The sequence below is a fragment of the Mytilus californianus genome, unplaced genomic scaffold (assembly GCF_021869535.1).
Source record: "Mytilus californianus isolate M0D057914Y unplaced genomic scaffold, xbMytCali1.0.p SCAF_8, whole genome shotgun sequence".
Lineage (NCBI taxonomy): Eukaryota > Metazoa > Mollusca > Bivalvia > Mytilida > Mytilidae > Mytilus > Mytilus californianus.
Window position 1 is genome coordinate 73,319,723 of NW_026262734.1, and position 26,971 is coordinate 73,346,693.

Sequence of the window (26,971 nt, forward strand, 5' to 3'; positions counted from 1 at the left end):
CATTCTGCGACTTAACGGTTTTCAAAATAATAGACAATACTTTCATTTACCCCATATGTTCTATTTTTAGCCTTGGTGGCTATGCTGGTTGGCTGGCAGACACAATTTTAAACAAGAAACCCAAAGATCATTGTGGCAAAGTTTTGTTTAATTTGGCCTAGTAGTTTCAGCAGAGACAGACCCTAAGGGATGGCAAAAGCCCACACCGGCCTCCTATAGAAATAAAATGTTATACTTAAAAGGGACATAAATAAATTAAATTTTCCAGCAATTGGTCTGGTAAAAAGGCTTATACTGCCTTCAAATGAACTTTTTAAGTCAGATATTCAATGTGTATATGCAAATGACATTTAACTCATATAACAATTTATTGTCAGTTCATAAATACAATTTTTATCACAATATCAGAGCATATTGAGGCAATTCAAAACACCTGTCAGGATGTTAGATCTACAGTGGATTTACAGTCCATTTTTTATCTATACAGATGATCTGCCTGCAGATTAGAAGCTATTTCTGCCTCCCACTTGTCACCATTCTCAAGCAGTTTTTCTTTGTTGTACAGTAGTTCTTCCCTTGTTTCTGTTGAGTATTCAAAGTTAGGACCCTGGTTAAAAAAAGAAATGACATGTATAACATTAATGGAGAGTATAAAAAAAATTTGTAAGGAGTTCCACGGAACCCTGTGTCTTGCCTGTGATTGCTGCTGTCAGTGTAAAAGTGTAACATTGACTAAAAGTGAGTCCATTTATCAGTAAAATACAGATTTTAACTTTTCTTTAGATGCTATTTCTTGGTCTTGAAGATTTGCTTCTGTCCATGTTTCATAACAATCCATGAAGGTTCACAAATTTACCATGTAAAAAAAATTTAATCCCAGACTGTGTAAATGTTTAATAACTGTAAAAAAAAACAGTCCATCTATCAGAAAAATAATGAAAAAAATATAATTATTTTCAAAGGTTTGCTTCAGACTTAATCATCTCTTAATCATTAAAAAGCTTCTGCCAAAGTTTCATAAAACTCTATGAAGTTTTGACAAAGTAATTGATGTGTAACAATCTTTAACCACAGACTATATCTATACGTTGTTAACTGTAAAAAAAAAAATCCATTTACAGGGTTATGTTCCTCTCGTATACTTTATGATGGTATGATACTAAACCCCTAACGGGAGGGATTGTGCTTGATTTCCATATGATGAAGACATAATCTTTCAATCAGTTTAATTGAGGTCTGGAGCTGGCATGTCAGTAACTGCTAGTAGTCCTTTGTTAATTTATGATGATTATTGTGATTATTCTTTGTTTGTTCTGTTATCTATTTCAACATCGGACTCAGACTTCTTTTGAACTAAATTTACTGTGCATATTGCTGTGTGTTTGTGTATTCCACATTGGCTAGAGGTATAGGGGGTGGATTGAGATCTCACAATACATGCTTAACCCCTGCCACATTTTTGCTATGTCGGCCATCTTGGTTGGCAGGCTGGGTTATCAGACACATTTTTTAAACTAGATACCCCAAAGATGATTTTGGCCATGAGGAGAAGATTTTTGTAAAAGTTAACGGACGGCGACGATGGATGCCAAGTGATGAGAAAAGCTCACTTGGCCATACTGCAAGGTGAGTTAATAATAAACTAGAATTTCTTAAAAGAAAGGCAAAAGAAACCAAAGGGACATTCAAACTCATAAGTCAAAAATAAACTGACAATACCATGGCAAAAAAAGAAAAAGACCAAAAGACAAACAACAGCACACAAAACACAACATAGAAAACCAAAGACTGAGCAACACAAACCCAACCAAAAACCAGGGGTGATCACAGGTGCTCTTGGAAAGGCAAGCAGATACCCCTCAACATGTGGCACTATGTATCACAGATACCCTTTATTGCAGAAACAAACAGTAAATTATGTCAAAATTCAAATGGAAAATGATCTGTATTTTATTTTTCATAGCATTGCTTTAAAATCTAAAAATATTTCTTTCAAACAGTACTTTCATTATCACTTGGAAAACCCCCAAAAAATCTTTGGGGAATAACTCTTGAAAAGTAAATATCAAAATTGAATATAAACTGCATTTTATTATCCATGAACTTGTGTTTAATTTTCAAAAGATTTTGGTACTTTAATTATCTTCCAATAAAACACTCCACAGGGGGCAGCTTGGTACAATTGAAGAGGTTGAACCCTGAACAGTTGGGGCAAGAATGGACACAACATTCAAGCTTGATACAGCATAGAATTTGGATTCTGATTTAATATTTGACACAGCATAGGTTTCTGACACAGCATGAATGTGGTCTATGAACTTAAAAATTAGACATTGGACATTAACCTATAATGGTTCAATATCCATAATCTAAGTACATGGTAAGATTCAGCAGATCAAAGAACCCCAATATTCAATTTTTGATGAAATGAGTAAAAGGATGACTATATTTGGTATGGAACCTTGTGGTACAATTTCATAGAAATCCATAGACTTACACTCAAGTTATTGTCCGGAAACCAGAAAATCCTTGTTTTTTGGCTCCTAATTCCTCAATGGTTTGGGCCATAACCTCCCCCCCCCCCCAAATCAATGGAACCTTTTGGTACAATTTCATAAAGATCAATACACTTATACACAAGTTACTGTCCTGAAACAAGAAAAATGCTTGCTTTTGGTCCCTTTTTGCAACTAATTCCTAAACAGTTTGGACAATAACCCCCAAAATCAATCCCAGCCTTCCTTTTGTGGTATGATACCTTGTGGTATAATTTCCTAGCGATCCATACACTTATACTCAAGTTATTGTCTGGAAACCAATAGTCTTCAGACGACAACGGAGACGTCCTACCATCATACGGCCGCAAAAATTTTGCGGTCAGATAAAAATTGCCTAAACGTTACAACTCATCATTATCAAGCTGCAGACCAAATATATAATCATTCACTATCATACAAGCCAAGAAAACTTTGACAAACATTTTCCTTGTTCAATGAGTGTTGTTAAATTTCAAACTATTAGCAAACAGGAAGTGGCATCAGGGCGGATGAAATAATTGCATATCAAGCTGCATTGTAAATTATGACAAGGTTTGCTTAGCTAATCATTTATCATAGCTAAATATATTCTATTATTTTAGGAGGGGGATAGAATCAGTTAAAAATTTTACTTGACATACAGTAGCTATAACTAAAATCCATATTAGCAATTAGCAATGTGTATTTTATCTTAAACTATTAAAATGTGAATTATAAAAATTTACTCTATTTCTGGGTTTAAAAAATATGCCTATTTTCTCAAAACAACATCCTTTATGACCATGATGACAATCTTGGGGCAATAATTTTTATATATTACATCCCTTTTTCCTAATTAAGACTTAATTGATGTGGGAAAGCACTGATCAACTGAGAGGCACAAGTTTTCAATGTCACTATTAATAAATGTCAGGAAGCTTTTGGAGCGACAAAGCGAGAAAAAACTCAGCTGCAAGAGGGTTAAAGTACATACAAAGGCATTTCACTTTTATCATACTGATACCATCAAGCAAATTGGATTCCAGAACAAAATTTGAAGAATATTTTTTTGTCGATTTGAATCAGAATAGGGAAATTTATAAAGGATCTTCCATACAATATTCTTTGTAAGTTTGCTCCCATTAATCTTACAAATTTCACAGGAAAGTTACAATATTCCAGACAATGGATGCCAAGTGATGTTTATAGAATAAGACTCAGGGCTGGTGAGCTAAAAGCAACATAATACTGAAACAAGAGGCTCCTAAGAGCCTGAATAGCTCCCCTAGAATTTTTGTGTATGGTGCTTCAATGATTATTTTTCTGTTTAATGTATATTAATGTGTGTTTAAACATGCCATTTAAAGTTTCTCTTTATCATAGTTTCTGCAAAAAAATAAAAATAAATAGGTTAAAATAATCTTTTAAGGGCAATAGCTCTTAATATATGACAACGGATGCCAAGTGATGGCAAAACAGTACTGATGGTCTTAAGTTATAATAAAGAAATGTATTATTCAATAGACATTCCCATACCTCAACAATAGCATCAACTGGACATGCTTCTTGACAAAAACCACAGTAAATACATTTGGTCATATCAATGTCATATCGTGTTGTACGCCTGCTGCCATCTGCTCTTGGCTCTGCTTCAATTGTTATTGCCTAGAGAAAAATAAAAAAATCATCTCTTTTCTTACAAATTTCATAAAGGCAGTTTAAGTTGTAAACACTAAAATCAAAGTGAAAAGACATAAAATATGTCAGATATACCTAAAAAGATACTAGAAGCCAAGCGTTTATATCTAATTCTTATTAATGCAATTCGTTTGTATCGGTGATTTTCATTGGTCGTCATCATAAATTTTGAGGGGGTTGATTCCACAGTCTACATTTCTGTAACTAAGGTAATTTTAGCCAACCTTTTGAATAACAGAGTTTGTGGCATGTGATATCTTCCAAAAATAAACCAAAAAGTCACATTTTTTACCTGAAAACCTTGTTTTTGTCAATATTTATATCATTCTGAAGCGTTCGAAAATCCTAAAGACATAGAGTTTACATTTGATGCCGGAAGTGTACCTATGAATGTTACAATGTTTAGATGCCAAAGACAATTAAAAGAACATAGTTTCATGGACTGTTTTATTTACAACAATATGAAGTCAAAATAATAATTTAAGTGGAACTTATTTATAAAGTTGCATTATAATGGAGATTATACCGTATTGTATTTTAAGCATGGCCTAGTACTGTCGCAAATAAATGTTTACCTATGGCCGTTACACGTAGCTTGGTAAACTCAGTTAAACCGAAGTTTTAAGTAGGCCAAGCTTAAAGTACAATACAGTTATCTCCTTATTCTTTTACAGTTAAGGTCAAAGTGGCATCATCAAAGGTAGGTCAACTGGAACAAAAATTTCATTAATTTCAATTTATCAATATAAATCTACATACTATAAATCAGCAAAATATCTGAAATCAAATAGCAAAATATAATCAAAGCATTAATAATAATAATAATGATAATTCTTTATTTAAAGAGGGTTACACAGTTAGCTATAAAACTAATCTTCCCTGAGGCCCTCATGAAATACAATGAAATAAAACAAACAATTACAAAATATCAAACAAACACACATATATGAAAAAATGAAATAAAAAATTGTTATGAAATATACAATTTTCAAAACAGGTAAAAATTACAAATTCATATAGTATTGGCATCATTCAAATTACCTCAACAATATCTTAAGTTTGACATGTTTGAGTAAGTGTGTGAAAATTATTATACATATAAAATTACACAGCTTCTTAATGTTCCAACAAGTAATTTTTTAAATCTTTTTTGAACGAGCTTGTACTTGAGGTTGATTTTTTCAGGGATGTTGGTAAGTTATTCCATAAAATAGATCCTGAATATATAAAAGATGTCTTATACAGCTCTGTTTTGGCTTTTGGAACTTGTAAATTTTTGCAAGACACATTCCTCAAACAATATTGGTTTATTTCTGGCATTTCTTTAAATTTTTCAGTGAGATATACAGGGGCTTCGTTCTTAAGGCATTTCTGCATCAAAACAGATTTGTGGTATGAGATTCTGTTCTCTACTGTCATCCACCCAAGCTGTTTAAACAGTGGAGCTGATGATGAAAGTGGATCAGCATCTAAAATAAGTCTTCAGCCCTTTTCTGCAATTTTATTATTCTGGCTTGCTCATTTTTAGCACAACCACTCCAAATAATACAACAATAATCTATCAGTGGGAGAATATAGCCATTATAAAACAATTTTCTTGAATCAATATTTAGAAATTTCTTGATTTTAGAGAGTAAATGAAGTCGGGATGATATTGATGAACATAAGTAATTAACATGGCCTGTCCAGGACAGATTAGTCAATTCTAACACCTAAAAGTTTTTCAATTGATGATTTTTGAAGAAAATTATTCTCAATAGTTAGAACTGGTTCTGCTTGATTTAAACACAGCCTTTGTCTTGTACCTAAAACCACACATTTAGTCTTATCTGAATTTATGAACATGTTATTTTTATGACACCATTTTTCAACACATTGGAGATCATCTTGTACTTTTAATTGCATATCAGCATTACTCTTTCCTGATGTATGCATAGTTGTGTCATCAGCATACAAGTCTGTATGGCAGTTTTTGATGTGTAATGGAAGGTCATTTATGTACAAAACAAACAAAATGGGACCAAGTATTGAGCCCTGTGGAACACCAAAATTTATAAACTTTTTATCAGAAAACTGATTATTTATATGGACTTGCTGTGTTCTTTCACTCAAATATGATTTAAAAAAATCAACAGTATCTTAATTCATGGAAGCCATAAATTTGAAGTTTTTTACATAAAATTTCATGATCAACAACATCAAAAGCTTTCTTAAAATCCAGGTGGACTGCCAAATTGATATTTCCATTATTCATTTCATGTAGCCATTTATCAATGATATTAATTAGGGCAGTTTGACATGAATGGTTAGGTCTAAAACCAGACTGGGAAGGGTGTAAAATTTGAAACTTTGTCAAATAATTATACAGATGTTTAGATACATGTCTCTCTATTAATTTTTGATAATGTTGGCAAAACAGATATTGGTCTGTAATTGCTAGCTACGTTTTTTTCACCAGATTTGAAAAATGGAGCTACCTTGGCATTTTTTAAAACAGATGGATAAATACCAGTATCAATCATTCGATAAATGATTGTCAGTTCTGTGATCCTGCCAATTGTTTTTACTAGTCAGATATTTCTGATCTCATTTTCAATAAAAAAAAACAATATACCAGCTCCTGTTAAACATTTCAAGAGTTATAAAAACTTGAGATAAATGATTTTGGCCCAAAATGTAAATTTGTGTTCAGACACAAATATCTAAATAATATATGCAGGGTGCAGCTTCATACCACCACAGAGGTTGAAGCTTGAACAGTTGGGGCAAGTATGGACACAGAATGAATGTGGTCTAAGAATTTAAAAATTTGAAATTACACATTTACCTTTTATGGTCCAATATCCAAAATTAAAATATATGGCTAGATTCACCATATAAAAATAACCCCAAGAATTCAATTTTTGAAGAAATCAAACAAATTTTAATTTTTTGACCATTTGGACCTCAATGTTGACCAATTTGATAACGGGGCCCAAAATCCAAAATCAAAATCCACAGTTAGATTCAGCATATGAAAGAACCCCATATATTCAATTTTTGTTGAAACAAAGTTTGATTTTGGACCCTGATCTAGACCAACTTGAAAACTGGTCCCAAAAACAAAAATCTAAATACATGATTAGATTCAGCATATCAATTCAAAGAACCCCAAGAATTCAACATTATGTTAAAATCCAACTAAGTTTAATTTTGGACCCTTTGGACCTTAATGTGGACCAATTTAAAACTGGCCCAACATCAATAATAAAAATACACCGTTAGATTCAGCATATCAAAGAACCCCAAGAATTAAATTTTTGTTGAAATCCATATATGATGATAAAATTGAGAATGGAAATGGGGAATGTGTCAAAGAGACAACAACCTGACCAAAGAGCAGAAAACAGTTTAAACCTGGCCCAACATCAATAATATAAATACGCAGTTAGATTCAGCATATCAAAGATGAACAATGATGAGTTTATTTAGATCTTGCATATCAAAGAACCCCAATAATTCAATTTTAGATTTCCTCTACCAAAATTGAAACCATGTTCAATTTAAATTTCTTATGCACTGTACATCATTTGACATGATAGACTAAGGTAGTTATATTGCATAGGGTTTATATACATGAAAAAAACATGTGTACTACAGAATAGAGAAAATGTTTTAAAATAAAGAATAGAAAAAAATGGGCAATTAAATGAAGAAAATAGAATAATGGGTGTTTAGATATACAGAATAGTGAAAATTTGTATAAAAAATAAAGAATACAGAAAATGATGACCCAAGCACTCTACCCATCCTGCTACCAAGACCCTCTCACCTTGCCCATAACTCAAAATTTTGACCTCCTAAACATATAAATTCTAAAGTCAGAAGTATGTAGACATATTTTGAGTAGGTATCTCAATACTAGTAAAAAATAAAATTGAGTTATCTTTCTTTATTCGGGTGTGCTCCTTTTTCGGAGTATTATACACAGTAGTCAGCAGAATTGAATACGATCAACAATGGCGGCAGGTTTTGTTATTTTCGTATCAAAAGTGAGGGCAGGCAAAGACAAATTACTTCTGAATTAACCATTTTTTATAGAATACAAGTAACACAATGTTTTTTAACACGTTTCTTATGGTTTTCGTCTTTCTGTCAATTACGTTATCTTCATCAAACTACTGTAAACGTTGCAAAATATGTGTGGCCATATGATAATTTCTTCAAATTAAATGACAAATGCCGACTGACCGATTCTATTTGAATGAATTAATGTTGATGATCATTAATGACCCATCCGATAAACGGATTGCCTGTAACAACATATTATGACACCTGTTGTAACCGTTGATTAGTTTGGGGTCGTAAACAAAGTCATAAACTTGTGACAGTCGCCAGGTAAAATTTCGTACAATTCTTTTTTTTACTTTTACCAATTTAAATGACGATCGATAATATTACCGTTACAGTCAAGAAATGAAAATTATGACATAGGAAAATTTTGGCGCCAGAAATATAGCCAGCAGCCGTATTTTGTCGCCAGATGAAATAAAAAATCGCAATTTGCGACATTGGCGAAGCCCAGTGCAGTCCCTGCTTTTTAATAGAGATAAAAGCATGACTATGAGCTTTTACATCCAACACCTAGACAGTCCCAATTACTGAATCTTTTAATTTGGGTTTCAACTCTTAACAAATTGAAATTAAAGAACCTTTGTGAGCATCCTCACATACCCCACCCCCTCACATTGTCACTGGGCGAACAAAATCACAACCGATACCTATGTTCAAAGACTAATGACACCTACAAAAGTCAACTGATAAGAATTTCTTGTGGATATGCACATTTACATATTATGTCCTTATTATCTACAAAGTTTCATGAAATTCTGCTGTATGGTTTCAGAGGAGTTGCAATGACCAACTGCTGCAGTAGTATACTTAGGCCAAAGTTCTAAGTTCAAAGAGGCATAACTCCTAGAAAAAAAATTGAATCATACCTTCCTGTCGATATGCACATCTATATATTATGTCCTAATTATCTACAAACTTTCATGAAATTCTGTTGTATGGTTTCAGAGGAGTTGCAATGACAAGAACAGGACTGACAGACTGACTGACTGACAGACAGACGGACGGACTGACAAACTTTGTTCTGTGGGGTATAACAAGCATATACTGTGGATTCATTTATTTTCGTGGGTACCAATTTTGGTGGATTGAGGGAAAACTTGCATATTTGCTTAATAACTTGCTTGTTACTTGATTTCGTGGTTTTACCAATGTCTGCATACAAGTCTATTGAACATTTGAAAAATTGGTATCCAACGAACAATAATGAATCCACAGCACCTATACTCTATGATGATTGAGTTCCTCAGACTTTCCTGGCGATAGAACATACACAGGAGGAATATAGTTTCCATGTTTAAATCCAAAAACATTATAAATGTATGTTAAAATCTGTTTGGGTGAATATAGTTCTACAATTTTTATAAAGCAGGCAAAACATACAACAGAATTGAGAATCGAAACATGGAATGAATGAAAGAGACAACAACCCAACCAAAGAGCAAGTATGGAGTCCAATAAATATACTTGACAATTTTTACAAAAGACAAGTCTGGAAATGCTACCATTGCTCTTCTGTAATAAGTGGAAGCTTTATGGATAATTAAATTTTGTGACTAACATAAGCATGATGAGGGAAAAGTAAGAAAACCTCAAAATCTACTTAAATATTACTAGTAAACCTTGAAGTTTCAAGAAAAAGTTTTTTAAGAATAAAAAGTCTATTTGTATCTAAATATATATATTTTTCAAATAAAAAAAGAAAATATCAATCAAATAATAATTTCATAATATGATCAAATATAATAAATCACACATTTGGAAATTGTCAAATAAGGGATATTGGTGTCACATTATACATGTTATAATGTATATTTGATTCAAGCAAACTGTTAATTACGGTAACCTATTTTAAAACACTCCTTATAAAAATAAAATGCTCCACTGGGTGCAGCTTGATACGACCACAGAGGTCGAACCCTGAACAGTTGGGGCAAGTATGGACACAACATTCAAGCTTGATACAGCTCTGAATTTGGATTGTGATTAAATATTTGACACAGCATAGGTTTCTGACACAGAATGAATGTGGTCTAAGATTTAAAAAATTTAAATTTACCTATTATGGTCCAATATCCAAAATCTAAATACATGTACATACACGGTTAGATTCAGCATATCAAAGAACCCCAAGAATTCAATTTTTGTTAAAATCAAACATAGTTTAATTTTGGAACCTTTGGACCTTAATGTAGACCAATTTGAAAACGGGACCAAAAATTAAGAATCTAAATACACGGTTAGATTCAGCATATCAAAGAACCCCAATATTTCAATTTTTGATGAAATCAAACCATATCATTATTATTTGCTTTTATATATAAATCGAAAATAACCAACTTATTATGGAAAATTTTAAAGAAAAAAAAAAAGGAAAAAAAGGAAAAAAAATCCCTCCACCAATTTTTTGAACCCCCTTATGATTCATCTACCCCAAACTCAATCCCAGCCTTCCCTTTGTGGTATGGTACATTGCAGTACAATTTCAGAGAGATCCATACACTTGAACACAAGTTATTGTCTGGAAACTGTTAAAATGCTTGTTTTTTGGCCCCTTTTTGGCCCCAAATTCCTAAATGTTTAGGGCAATTACCCCTACACTCAAACCCAGCTTTCCCTTTGTGATATGGAACCTTGTAGTACAATTTCGTAAAGATCCATACACTTACACACAAGTAATTGTCATGAAACTAGAAAAATGCTTGTTTTTTGCCCCTTTTTGGCCCCTAATTCCTAAAATTTTGAGGCAATTGAAATACATGAAATTGTACTACAAGGTTCCATATCACAAAGGGAAAACTGGAATTGAGTTTGGGGGTAATTGCCCAAAACGTTTAGGAATTTGGGGCCAAAAAGGGGTAAAAAACCAAGCATTTTTCTAGTTTCAAGACGATAATTTGTGTTCAAGTGTATGGATCTCTCTGAAATTGTACTGCAAGGGACCATACCATAAAGGGAAGGCTGGGATTTAGTTTGGGGGTGATGAATCATAAGGGGGTTAAAAAAATTTGGGGGGGGGGGATTTTTTTAACCCCCTTATGATGACGACAACAACGACGAAGGAATGTAGGATCGCTATGTCTCGCTTTTTCGAGAAAAGTCAAAGGCTCGACTAAAATCATATTGCCCAGTATTACCCATTTCTGGGAGTATTGGCCAGCAGGGGAAAACCTGGACCTGGGTAATACTTTGCCAACCCTGTAGGGAACATGTGTACTAAGTTTCAAGTTGATTGGACTTCAACTTCATCAAAAACTACCTTGACCAAAAACTTTAACTAAAAACTTTAACATGAAGCGAGACAGACGGACGAACGGAAGGACGAACAGACAAACGGACGCATAGACCGAAAAACATAATGCCCCTAAGTGGGGCATAAAAAAAGTATTGCCAAACTTGTTTTCTTGCTATAAGTAAAAAATGAAAATTTCATAAACATTCCTTTATAAAAATGTTACTACAAGAGTTATCTTCCCTTATATTGCTAAGTTGAAAATTGAATCGAACAAATATTTGGTATTTGTTAAAACATTCTTAATAATACTATTAATTGCTTATTTTTGGTTTGTTTAAATAAAGTCTTGCACGATAATTGCCAATCTATCTCTAAACATGCAGATTTAAGCAAAGAACTAGACTGACTAAGAACTGCTATTTTACAATCCAAGATGGCAGTATACAGTTAATCTACCTTAAGAAAGGAATAAAAGAAAGGCAAAAGATACCAGAGGAATATTCAAACTCATAAGTCGAAATCAAACTGACAACGCCATGGCAAAAAATTAAAAACGACCAAAAGCCAAACAACAGTTCACTAAACACAACATAGAAAACTAAAGACTGAGCAACACAAACCCCACCAAACACATGTTCAGGTACTCCGGAAGGGTAAGCAGATCCTGCTCCACATGTGGCACCTGTTGTATTGCTTATTTAAGTACAAAATATGTAAAATCTGCTATGAGACAAACACAAATTATAGATGCCCTTGCATCATTTGTTGCTGGTGACTTTGTTAGTGGTAGACAGTAAATATTTTAGACATTTAATGGAAAAAGTCAATTCGAAGAACCAAGGGCAGAGTAGGAAACATCTATCCTCCAAAAGATTGAAGGAGTGATGATGGACAGGCAAACGAGCAGTTCCTAGGCATAACTTGTTAAACACTGCATGTTGTATAAAAGTTTCATTGTAGCAATTTATCCTTTATGTTACATTGCAGACGAGACAAAAAATTATTAAGCGGAAAATCAGAATCATTTGATGTACATTCGTGTTACTGTAACAATGGCTGCAAGTGAAAAAAATCAAAATATCTGGTTTACAGAAAACAATGTTCCTTTGAAAGAATATATGAATAGTCCACAATTTTATGTCAATCTATTCAATTCACTTCACTTCTGAAGTAATAAATCATATAAGTCTTCAAAATTGTTTAATTACGAATGAAAAATTGGGGTTTCATCAAAATGGGAAATACCCCTTGACCAGAGCAACCTTTATAGCAATATAGTATGGTGCTTTCTGTTAGATTTTATACTATAATGTATTATAGGTACAGTGCTATGAATTTGGGAAAACAATGCTTTTCAATCCTGGCCATGGTGCTTATTGAAAATTTGGGGAGAAAACTGAGAGTGCCAAGTGAACTTGAATAGAGTTCAAAGACAATCAGAATGATAAGCAAAATAGCATCACTGACACAGTTTCATAAGATAGCTAACTTTTACCTGTGCAGGACATATAGCTTCACATAATTTGCAGGCAATACATCTCTCTTCTCCTGAAGGATATCTTCTTAAAGCATGTTCACCTCTGAATCTTGGACTTAATGGCCCTTTTTCAAAAGGATAATTTATAGTCGCTGGTTCCCGAAGAACACCAGATACTGCTAAGCTCAGTCCTAAAAAGAGAAAAAGGTCCTAGTATTGGCTAACTTAAAAAATAATCATCCAACCTTCCAACATCAGTATAAAATCATCCTATGAAAGAAGTATGGTGTTACCAATGTACTGGTAGTAATGCATCTTCATACAAAATATCATTGATCTATCAAAAGTACTTCCTATCAAACTAACTTAAGCAGAAAACTTAACAATTGTTGTTGCCGTCATGGCCATCCCTATGTCTCGCTTTCCTAGACTTTCGTCGCAGGCGAGTCAATAAAAGTTAAATTTAACAATTTTCGTATCATATGATAATCTGGCGCAATAACTACAGGGTCACCGTCATAATAATCCAATTCTAGCATAGCATGCATGAAACGGTTTGTTTTCTTAGTCACCAAATTGAGATTAGCTTTGCAGTTCAACTGGCCTGAGAAAATCCAACTTGCCAGAGAAAATCCAACTGGCCAGAGAAAATCCAACTTGCCCACTTGGTGAGTACTTTACCTTTGAGAAAGTTTTTCACACACATTATCAAAGTCATATGTCGATATGAAACTTCTAATTCAAAATAAAAATTGAATATGTTCGATACACTTTAATGGCTAAGTTTTACTACAAAACAAGTGTACGTGAATTTTCTGGTAAAAGAAAATCTTTTGTATTATCAAAATCTTCATAAATGTACTGCTATTGAATTATTGTCTACCCGTACACTACTTTGTTGATATTTTCCCTTATGCAGTGACCTTAACTACGAGACCTCTTATTAGCAAATCAGCCACCATGCACACAGTGCAAATGCGAGGGGAAAACCGTGATGAAAGAATGTAAACAAACATGCACTGGGAGGAAGGGAAAAAATGCAAAAAAAATTCAAAAATTATCACTTAAGGGCAATAACTCCAATAACAAAGACAATGCAGATTTCGTCCATTAAGCTTATTTGAAGATCTTGTACTGCTGATCATTTGTGCTATTTAAAGTTTCTATCTATCTAATAACATTTTTCAAGATACTGTAAATTCAGAAATTATTGCGAGGTTTTTATTAATGCGAATTATGCCACTGGGTGAGTATCGCAATAATAAGAACTCACATTCTGATATCTGATGCATATATCTGTATGCAGCTTTTCCTTAAATCACAAAAATTATTCTCACATTTTTGTCCATTCTTCAAAAATCGCAATAATAAATGCACGCAATAATTTCTGAATTTACAGAAATAGGCAAAAATGGGAAAATCAAAGTGCTTGTAAGCACTGAAGGGTAAAGATTACTTAAATTTATCAGTGGAAGTAAAATTAAATATTGCATTGTATAAAGCATTAGTTGTGCAGTTCTGGACAAAGGAAGATAACTCCAATTTTTAAAGATGACTAACAATGACATCATTGATATTTTTAGAACAGATATTAGATTCCTGTACCTTGCAGAAGTTATATAATTTTCTTGACAAGTATAACATCATTTTGTAACTTGAATATCTAAGCATATATTTCGTTGATAAATTTCTGGAAATGTTCATGGATAGGATGTATAGAATGTTATGATCAATGCACTATATTTTGTGTATCTAAAAAGTAGTGATAAACCTTGGAAGATTTAGATATCAAGTCAGTCCCATAGGGTTTTGATTGCATTTCATGCAATCTTTACCCAAAAATGAGAAAAATCGTCATTAAAAGGCAATTACTTTAATAAGGAGTCGATTAAAGATATCGGTCATGTTGACTTATCTGTAGATCTTGTCTTTCTGATAATTTTTGCTTTTTAAAGTTTCTATCTATATATAAATTATAGTTTTTAAGATATTAGGCAAATATGCAAAAAATTGGTAAAATTGTCATTAAGGGGCAATAACTCTAAAAATGAGTCGACTGAAGACTTCTTCCCACTTACAATGACTTACTTATTTGTAGATCCTGTTTTTCTGATAAATTTTTCTTTTTAAAGATTCTATCTGTCTATTATCATGATTATAGTTTTAAAGTTAAGATATTCATGATATATGGCAATAACGAAAAAAATTAGTAAAAATCGTCATTTAAAAGGGCAAAAACTATAAAAAGAGAGTATATAAAGAGTCGTCTGACTATCTTGATTATTTGACTTGTCTGTAGATCTTGCCTTGCTGATCATTTTTGCTATTTAAAGTTTCTTTCTATCTATTATAATTTTCGAGATAATAGGCAAAATTTTTTTTCAAAGTGATGGAAATCACTCATGGAAAGATTGGAAGAGTAGTTTGAATAATTTCAAATTATATTTAGGACTATAAGGTATGGTGTGGACAAAAAAGAACATTAATATGGCACTGTTACTGACAATTGAATTAGCTGCAGGTCTTCAGAAGGATAAGCACTTTTTCAGTAGATAAAATGAGCTAAATGAAAATCAATGGTAAAGGGTCCCTTAATTTGCACAACAGTTTCGTTTAAATTGCAATTTCATATCTTAACCAAATAATCTCCCTGTTACATGTTTCACCTTTTTACGTTTTATCTTTAGAAACAGTAGAAATTACCAAATAAAGATTCGATCTTCTAATAAAGTTTATCAATTATCCTTGTAGGACATGGGACCAACAGATAGACTTGAAAGCAGAAACTAAGATCTTTATTGTCTCCAAAAAATAATCTAAAAATATTGTTTTGGGGGCATTTTGTAAGTTGAAACATATAGGTATACTATTTTTCTCCTCTAAGAATTGCTTATTGATTTTGAAAACAATCATAATGATTATATGACACTGAAGATTAAAAGTTGTAGAGTGTAATTCAATTTATAATCTAATATTTTCCAGAAAAGGGCATTAAAAATGTACTTTTTCAACATATAAAATAAAAAAAAAGATCTTGTTAATCCTTAATCATTTTTCTTTCAGACATAATTGATAGAATCATTTTATGTAGTGTAGATCTAAAGTAATAGGCAATAAATAAGATGATGATGGGAGTTTTTAATGACCTTGACTGGCTATACAGCCCTCGCATGGTCGGCCCTGGCTTGCGCCTTTTTGGGCATTTAAATAATTTGTTTTTACCATAAGGTAGTTGAAATAATTTGATGAATGATGCAATGAATAAGTCTATCATTTCTATATATATATACCTAAATTTTGTGTATTCAATAATGAGGTCATGTGATTGTGTACTTGAGATGTATAATGAAGGGTCTGTTTAATTATGTCAGACTGAGGATGATTAGTAATATGGTCAATATGATTGGCACTTTCTGTGAAGCAAATGAAAGTTTTCCACAGAGTCATCTCCTCTTGGTCAAGGTATTTAAACTTTTGTCAGTTCACTTGTCATGCTTGTCACATTGAATAAATAAAATAGTTATTGTTCTCTGTGTAGTTTACTCACTAGGACCTTTAAATTCTCATTGATTGATTTAACTGAACAAAAATATTATCTTCTTAGTAGATGAAAATACATGTATCTATTCTCAAAACTGCATGTGATGTTGTATTTATTCAATATCAATAATATATTTTTCAATCTGTTCAATTTAAACACATATTTAAACTTAAAAAGTTGATTTCTGACAAAATTTTAGAATTGTTCCTATTGAAATTTGCATTTTTTGTTGTTGTTTGTTTCGTTATAGAATACATTTAAGAAAGCCTTAATTTAAACATCATCATTTTCCAGTTTTTATTTGTCAAACACACAAAAAAACAAATTTCAATAGGTACCAATCTTGAAAATTTTGTCAACTTTTATATAATGTTTGAATCAGTGTTTATATTGAACAAATTATAAAAGTATTCTTGATATTGAATAAATACAACAACACATGCATTTTTTTTTTGTGTCCTTATTTAGTATTGGTACATGTATTTTCATCATTGAAAGTTAAATTTTTTGTTCAGGTAAATTAATCAATGAATGATGGATTTCTCTTATCATGCTTATAGTATATAGTGTGTGATAACATTTTGTGAGGGAATTCGATGTTTGCTATACCACGGTTCATTTGAACACACTATGACAATACCACAAAACCAATCCGAAAGAATCTTTTTGCAGCGTTTTAAGAAATGATTTTACTTTGTATCCATGTATTATTTGTGAAACAATAAATGTTTTAAAAGGGCGAATTTTCTGTATAAAATCAATAGTTATGAAGACTTTTGAAGCCCAAACTTTCTATTGCTTTAAATACACGTCAAATGAAAGTTCTGAAATCTATACCAATACAGAACGACATGTTTTTGAAATTATAGCAAAACTTTTGGTTGACAAATTTTTTTAATCGTTATTGCAAGAAATGAACTTAAAATATCTGTCATTTTCTCCCTACCCAGTTTACCCCTATTACTTATTATGATGTGGACCGGTCATTGTTTTTGAATCTTACGCAATTTGATTGGATTAAGTTAGTATTAGTTTACCTTCAAACTGTTTCTTTTTTCATACGTGTATATTGATTAGAATCAGAACGTGCATGAATGTGTACAGTAACTTAAATGACCTTCAAACTGGACAAGTCCATATTATTTTTTATCAATGAAACTAAAGGTATAAAAGGTAAGATTTGCCACTTCTAATATTTTCACAAAATTTTCCACATATAGAGTAGATAAGTTATTTTTTAATAGCCTATTCCAGAGAAAAAGTTTACAAATCAGACGTTTTATTCCATTAAACAAGTCATTTTTCGAAGAGAAATGCGGAAATACATTTTACACACGGCTACGCCAGGTAAAATTATTGTTTATATATCTTAACAAAAAAAAACATTTTTAATATTTAAATTACAAATAATCCCAGATAAAAGTAGTCAGTAAGTAAAGTCAAAATATGTCCGATCTGCCTATTTTTGGACATCAAAATCCAATACAAATGCTATTAGGTCAATTTCTTCTACCTCAGTCTCAAAATCTTGTTAGGCACTATAGAAGAAATTTAAAGGTCCCATTGAATAAACTCCACAGAGAACAATAGCTATTGTATTTATTCAATGGGACAAAAGAACTTACAAAAGTTTAAATCAACAGGTAACCTTCAAGTGAATCTTTGGAAAAGTATCATTTCTTTTGCAATAAGGAGGTGGAACATTGTCATTAAGGCCCCACCTTGTCTCTGATTCTTTGGTTATAATGGCAGTTGTCAATCATACTGGTATTGTATCATTATGATTACTCTTACCTAATTAAAATGACAAAATTAAATAGCCTGCAAATTGACAAAACTTATAGACATATATACTTGAATAAAATGCTCTTCATGAACAGTTCATGTGTGTATATGTACACATACATGAGAATTAAAGGGAGCTATATTTCAGTGTGTAAACATTTTCTAGATTTAGAAGCTAACCTGTGCTACTTCTTGTTTGGGAGGCCAGTGCCTAAGGAAAGACTTGGAACAACAGTTCCAAATCTTTCCAAAAACGGTATAATTCATCATTCAAGGGCAATATCTCATATAAGAAGTGGTTTGACAGTTTTGATGTAAACAGACAATAGGTTGAGCTCAACATTCTGAACGTTTTTGCCAATGTCAGATTTTCTCTATTAAAAGCAGTTTTCAAAATAAAAGTCAAAACTTGTATTTTACCCCTATGTTCTATTTTTAGCCATGTCAGCCATCTTGGTGGGCTGGCCAGGTCATCAGACAAATTTTTTAACCTAGACACCCCAATGATGATTTTGGCCAAGTTTGGTTAATTTGGCCCATTAGTTTCAGAGAAGTTTTTTGTAAAAGTTAACAGACAACGATGACAGACGATGAACGCCAAGTGATGAGAAAAGAATCTATCAATTCACTTATTTATCACGTGCTCCACATGATCTGTGTTGATTATTTATCAATGTCACAATCCGGAAAACTGTGGCAACAAACTCGAAAGTTAATTAGCTTGAAATCAACAATCACTGAAGGAAATATTATTTATCGATATATAATATACATTATAGAATTGTAGTAAATATAAAAAACATGCATACAGTTTGTATATGTTTCATATGACTTTAATGACAATGATTATCACTGAATGCAAATCACAGATATTTTCTAGTCAGGTATATCTTATTTAATTGAAAACTTTTTGACCAAAGGCTTTTTTCAGTTCTTCAGTTTCTGGCTTTTTTGTTATTTTTACTGTTTCTTTCTTTTTAAAGTTATTTAACCCTAAAACTTTTTCCTTTTGTAATATCATTGCCTCTAGATGAACTTTTTGAGCATTCAGAAAAATTAAATGAATATTAAGCTGCAACTGTGCCAAAAGCACATGATACGCCTGCCGCCAGGATTATTGAAAGTGTTGCAAGAATAAAATGGAGTATTTAAAAGACTTTTAATCAGAAGGTAAAATGGCTCTGTAGAAAAACATGCATCAGGATACCCTTGGGCAGAGAGGTCTGGGTGGGGTTTACAGAAATTGAGAATGGCAAAAAAAATTGATACAGAATAAACTGCTTCGCTGAGCGCAGCTGGATACGCCCGCAGAGGTCCAACCCTGAACAGTTGGGGCAAAAATGGACACAATATTCAAGCTTGATACAGGTCTGAATTTGGATTGTAATTAAATATTTGACATATTATAGGTTTCTGAATAAATGTAGTCAAAGAACTTGAAATTGGTTATATGAATTGAATTTATATTCAATTAAAGATTTCTTGCTGTTGTGCAATACACTGTGCTGTTGCGCAATACTAGTAAATCTGTTGTCAGACTATAAACAAATAAAGTTCAATAACTTCTCAATGTTATATTAGAAATTTATAAAAAAAACTAAAGGGAGGTTATCTTAATAGATATATCAGTCATCAAAGTTTAATGAAAACTGCTCTAAGCACTTTAAGGATATTGTCCAAAAACTTGAAAATCACCCCTTTTTTATGAATAAAATCTTGTAACTCGGAAACATAAAATCTAAAATTTATAAAAATCAAAAGGGAGCTTACAACAATAGATATAAACAATTTACCAAAGTTTCATAAAGAATGCTGAAAGCATTTTTGAGTTATTGTCCGAAAACTGGAAAATCCCCCTTTTTGTAACGAATAAAACCCCATAAATCAGAAACGTATAGTCTAAAATTTATAAAAATCAAAAGGGAGCTCATGTCGATAGTATTAAACAATTCACCAAAGTTTCTTGCAAATTGGTGAAATTGTTTTTGAGTTATTGTCCAAAAACTGGAAAATCCCCCCTTTTTTAATGAATAAAACTCCAAAATTCTGAAACGGTAAATCCAAAATTTATAAAAAACGAAAGGGAGCTCACGTCAATAGATATAAACAATTCACCAAAGTTTCATGCATATTGGTAAAAGCGTTTTTGAGTTAATGTCCGACATGTTGACGACGGACGGACGGACAGACGGACGGTCAACGGTATACCATAATACGTCCCGTAAACGGGCATATAAAAATGAGCCAAAAAATTAAGAATAGAGAATAATGGGGTGAAAATGTGTCAAGAATAACTGTTGAAAATAAAAGAATAGGTAATACAATACTGATACAGAAATAAATGATGTACAGAATAAAGAAATTATATAATTACACATACATTTAATAGTAAAATAATTTTCATGAGAATATAAAAAAATATAGAAATATAACCCTTATAAAAAGTAGTCAGAAAGTTTTGACGTACATGTAAATGGACAGTAGATAGATCTCATTGTTCTGAATATTTCTGCCCCCTTTAGATTTTCTTGTCTTTTGGGGTTTTCAAAATGATATAACTTACATTTTACCCATTTTGTTCTATTTTTAGCCATGTTGGTTGACAGGCAGGATCATTTGACACATTTTTAAACTAGATACCCCAATAATGGTTCCAATTGGCCCAGGAGTTTCAGAGGTGAAGATTTTTGTAAAAGTTAATGGACGACAACAGACACCAAGTGATGAGAAAAGCTCACTTGACCCTTTGGCCATGTTGACTTATTTGTAGATCCTGTCTTGCAGATCAGTTTTTCTCTTTTAATTTTCTGTCTGTTTATTATGATTTTCACGAAAATAGGTAAAAATGAAAAAAAAAGGTTAAAATTCCTTATTTAATTACAATAACTCTTATAAGAAGTTGTCTGACAGTTGTGTGGTAAATGGCCAGTAGGTAGAAATAAGTTATGAGTGAAACTTTCAATTATAATGGAAGGACCACCAAATTTTGAGGGACTAGCAAAAGTTTGAACCCTATCAGTCATTGGTGTGACAAATAAATGAAGTTTTGCAAACTCTGCTTTTTTTATTCAATTTTTTAGTGAATGAATGCATGTAATTTCATAAAAGTAAAATGTTATCATCATTGTTCATGAAAAGAGAAAAAAAATCGGACTTTTATTATCTTAAACAGACTAGATATGAGGCCAAAAATAAAATTTAGATTGTTTGATGTTGCCTACCTACCAACCTAAAAAGCAGACTACCCGAAAAAATTTATGACACAAATCGGTTCAAATTTTTTTAAAAAAGATTTCCTGCTCTTATGTTGTTTTCTTGTCTAAAACATGTAACTTATGTTGTTGGCAAAAAAAAAATAAAATCCCTACCTACCTACCCAACCCTACAAGGCATGGTTAGGCAACATCAAAAAAAGATCTTTTTAAGGTCGGCCTGACAATTAAGAATTCCCTTATGTTATACCGTTAGACAGACTACTATGTATACTCACTATAGCTACATATCAGTTCTGACATACAGAATTCTCTCAGGTTATAATCCTAATACTATGTACATGATGTATACCCACCACCTATCAGATCTGACATACAGAATTCCCTCAGGTTTTAATTAAACAACATGTATACTCACCAATATCAGATCTGACATAAAGAATTCCCTCAGGTTTTAAATAAGACTACATGTATACTCACCACATTTCAGATCTGACATACAGAATTCTCTCAGGTTAAAAACAGACTACTATGTACATTGTATACTCATCATCAATCAGATCTGACATAATGAATTCCCTTAGGTTATATACAGTATTCTATGTATACTTAAACCACCAATCAGATCTGACATAAAGAATTCCCTTAGGTTATAAACAGATTTCTATGTATACTTACCACCTATCAGATCTGACATAAAGAATTCCCTTATGTTATAGACAGACTTCTATGTACACTTACCACCAATCAGATCTGACATGAAGAATTCCCTCAATTTATAAACAGACTACTATGTATACTCACCACCTATCAGATCTGACAAAGAAATTCCCTCAGGTTATAAACCGACTAATATGTACATTTACTTCATTGTATACTCACCACCTATCAGATCTGACATAAAGAATTCCCTTAGGTTATAACTACTGATTTCTGACATGTCATCATCAGGAGTTGGTATTTTCTCACTTACATCCTCTGGAAAAAAGTAAACATAACACTTAACATGACTAAATAAGAGTATTAACTTTGCCACTTGTCTGTCGTAAGTCTATTTATAGACTGACCCCTTGTCCCTTGGGTCAGGCATGCACAGTTATTCCCCCCTAGCAAAAAGCATGCCATACTGGCCCTTGGTGACAGATATGGCAGAGTGACTCGGGCAAGTTCTATTGACTTTTATGACAGTGGCATAGTTATGTTCTAAAAAAAAACAAAATTCAAAATTTTTTAATCTGATCAAAATTCAACAAATTGGGTGAACCAGCTTCAACAAAAGGACCAGTCTAATGGAAAAGATCAAATTCTACAACATAATTGTCATAAGATAAGTACATTAGTCTTATTTTTTTCAGTCAGATTTTTATAAGTTTAAAAAAGCAGACATTCAAGAACTGCTATTTACTTGAGTCAGCTTTCATAGCTCATTTTGTATAATAATTTTTTTTTCTTAGTTGTAAAGAATGGCTATCTGTGTTATTGAAGCATTAAGGCTTATCAAATATTCATTTAGTTTCAGATCTGTAATGTACATGGTGAAACAATGGCTCGTAGAAAATTTAAGAAAGGATGGTGCTATGGACAACCAAGATGTGCTGCCTTATCTCCAATCACAGATCAAGAGCCAGATTTTGAGTTCACAGCCTCATTGCAAAGAAACCTTATAAATCTAACTATTGAAGATCAATCAGAAAAGTGCTTAATAGACAGTGGCGCTGCCTTCAGCTGCATCAGCAAACATGTGCTTAAGAAAGTTAAACCTAATGCTAAAATTCAAAGATCCTCATTATTCAGTGCTGTTGGAGTATGTAGTGATCATGAAGTACATCCAATATTAGGAGAAACTGTGCTACAATTAACTTTTGGAAAATTTGAATTCCTTAAAAACAATCTAATCACAGCTCCAATCCTAACATTTCCGAAAATGGACAAACCTTTTATTTTATCAACAGACGCTTCAGAACATTCAATGGGTTACATATTAAGTCAAATTCAAGACGAAAGAGAACATGTCATCGCTTATGGTGGAAGAACATTAAGAGGCTCAGATATTAAAGTGGCACATAACAGACAAAGAGGCATTAGCACTAGTTGAAGGAATTCAGCATTTTAGACACTATTTAGCAAATCAGGAATTTCTTGTTATAACAGACAATATTTCAGTGAAATATCTTCAAAAGATCAAAGATTGCAATGGACGTTTAGGCAGATGGAGCCTTCTCCTTCAACCATACAATTTCAAAATTCAGCATCGTTCAGGAAATAAGAATCCAGCAGATTTTCTTTCTCGTCAAGATCATCCAAATACAGAACCAGAACATTCAAGTGAATTATCAGAACATTTATATTCAATAAGTGAAAATCAAAAGGAATACACAGAAGCAACATTATTTTATGGAGGTGAAAATGTGGACTCAATCATTTCTAGTTTGAACAGCATTCAACATATTCAAGGGATTAATAACATTGTGCTACCAAATCTAGCAACAGAGCAACAGAGGTGTCCTGATATTATTGATATCATCCAGTACAAACAGTTTGGACAAGTACCCGTAGACCCAGCAAAAGCAAGGACTATAGTCGCTGAATCGTATAACTATGAAGTAGAAGATGGCATTCTGAAGCACTTCTACTCCAAACGTTGCAAAAAGGTTCCAAAAGATGAAAGACTTGTCAAACAAATTGCTATACCAAAGGTTTTGCGGGATGACCTACTTAAGTCCTATCATGATTGTATTGCTGGAGGTGGACATCAGGGATTTGAAAGGACATATGCAGCTCTCCGTAATAAATACTTTTGGCCATCTATGTATAGTGATATCAACACATATGTCAAAACTTGTGAAACTTGTCAACAATCAAAGCGTGCTTTTAATGCAAGACCTCCTCCTTTGCAACCGCAGCAAACTCATGATGTTTTTCAGAGATGGCATATTGACATATTAAGTGGTCTACCAACGACAAAGGACAAATTCAAACATATTTTATTAGTAGTGGACAGTTATTCGAAATGGTGTGAGGCATTCCCTCTTCGAACTCAAGAAGCAAAAGAAGTTGCAAATGTTTTATACAAAGAGATCATTACACGTTACGGTGCACCTCGTATATTAATATCAGATCGTGGAAAAACATTTGTCTCGAATATTGTAAAAGCTTTATCAGAACTATTTAACATCACTAGACATTTAACCAGCTCATACCACCCACAGACAAATGGATCAGTAGAACGTATGAACTCTGTTATACTACAAGCTTTCCGTGCTTATACTAAAGACATGCAAGATGATTGGATTGATTATTTACCAGGAATTATGATGGCATACCGAGCAACACCAGCCACTCAATCCACAGACTATTCTCCATTTTTCTTATTGTATGGAAGGGAGATGTCATTACCAATAGACACTTCATTAGTACCAAAGGATCATTTAACACAGGATAATAAAATATTTTTGGCCAGAATTCTTCAAAATTTAGAAACAACTAGAACAATAGCTGCAAAGAACATTGACCTTGCTCAGCAAAAATATAAACAAAATTATGACAAAAGAACAAAAGATCCAGAATTTAGACCAGCACAACGTGTTTGGCTATACTGCACAAAAGTTCGAGTTGGAAAAGCTCCAAAACTACACCGTAAGTGGGTTGGGCCATACTATATCACCAGATTTGGTCCACATCATACCTATAAACTAAGGAACTGTGCAACAAATAAAGAAGTAAAATCCTTGGTTAATGTGCAAAGACTTAAACCGTATCATGATCCAGAAGAGAGACCTACAAATATTCCGAATGATATGGAAAACAACATGGATGAACATGATCCGGATGAACTAGATGACCAACCAGACCCTCCTATACCTCAACCTAACAACAACAACCAGCAAATTCAAGAAGATCGAACAGATAGGAACAATGAACAGGTAGATCAATCAGAGAATCAAGATAATAACAATGTCCCAGATACTCAACCAACTTTAGTCAGAGGAAATAATGCACCAGTAAAAGACACAAGGCCATCATGTAAGGATTGTGACCGAGGAAACTGCAAACCATTCAGTGAACATGAAATAGATTCTATTGTATCATCTGCAAGAGGAAATGGCACTTTATACTATAAAATAAAGTTTACAGAAAAGACCAGAAAAACAGATTGGTATTTCGCATGCAAAATTCCATGCAGGTTAGTTAGAGAATTTCATGCAAAACGTACTATGGGTGGCAAAAAGAGAAAACGTCCACTTCAGAAACACAAATTCTTCAATAAACCTGATGAAAACGTTAGTCATATTGCTCAGACAAAACTAACCAAAGATTCAACGACTCAAACAGAATCAGAAACTGATATATATATAAATTCAATGGACAACTGTGATAAAGAAAAATTAATTTCTGTCAGATTTTTCCAAAACAAAGCTTATTTTTTGGTACAACAGCACAACAGACAGACATGGCAACCAATTACAATAGCTAAAGATCATGCAGCTACATTCATAGAAACAAGAAAACAAGCATTTAGAATTCATAAGCATGAACTGCATATTCAATAAACATGCAACACAAGTTTAAATATGGAGACAAGAAACCCTTCATCGACGGACCAACAACAGAGGGAATTTTTGAAGTGTACATCAACAAAGATGGCAAGGATGAATTTCTTATAGGTTACAAAAACAAGAATATACCTCCAGAATGGGTAACAATTGATGATACTCCTAATGGATTAATGAATATCCTTTTAAATGACCTTGAATGTCAATATAATGATGAAATAAGTCCTCCTCAGTAATATGTGTAGATCAACTTTTTATATGTCTTAAGCATGTGTTAAGGTAATAACCCTCAGCAATGTGTATTATTTGTATCGGAGATCAGCTCCTCATTTTATTTTGAACTGGCCTGGAGATAAGCTCCTCATTATATTATTGTATCGGAGATCAGCTCCTCATTGTATTTTTTTTGGTATCGGAGATCAGCTCCTCATTGTATTATTGTATCAGAGATCAGCTCCTCATTGTATTTTTTTTGGTATCGGAGATCAGCTCCTCATTGTATTATTGTATCGGAGATCAGCTCCTCATTGTATTTTTTTTTGGTATCGGAGATCAGCTCCTCATTGTATTATTGTATTGGAGATCAGCTCCTCATTGTATATTTTTTGGTATCAAAGATCAGCTCCTCATTGTATTTTTTTTGGTAACGGAGGTTAGATCTCCTCATTGTGTGTTTAGGGACTGGGGATCAGTCAGTCTCATTTCATTTAAAGGACCACAAGTCAGTCCTTACTATATATTTTTTTTTCAAATGTCTTATGTATATATTGCAGGTATACAATCAATTTATTGTTGGATGTCCATGTACATAGTTACTAAGATAATCAATCATATCAATATTTTT

The 26,971-nt window shown here is 32.6% G+C and overlaps 1 protein-coding gene across 1 annotated transcript in view; it reads right to left on the reverse strand.

Annotated features, from left to right (window-relative positions):
* Positions 1-349: 349 nt before the first annotated feature.
* The window catches only part of LOC127712444 (NADH-ubiquinone oxidoreductase subunit 8-like), a 52,798-nt gene continuing 26,176 nt past the window's right edge, over positions 350-26,971 (reverse strand). The window contains exons 3-6 of the mRNA XM_052218889.1: positions 22,457-22,552; positions 13,055-13,227; positions 4,053-4,181; positions 350-607 (exon numbers count right to left, since the gene is read on the reverse strand). Coding sequence (XP_052074849.1) covers positions 476-607; positions 4,053-4,181; positions 13,055-13,227; positions 22,457-22,552 — 530 coding nt within the window. The 3' untranslated portion in view covers positions 350-475. The remainder of the gene's footprint in view (positions 608-4,052; positions 4,182-13,054; positions 13,228-22,456; positions 22,553-26,971) is intronic.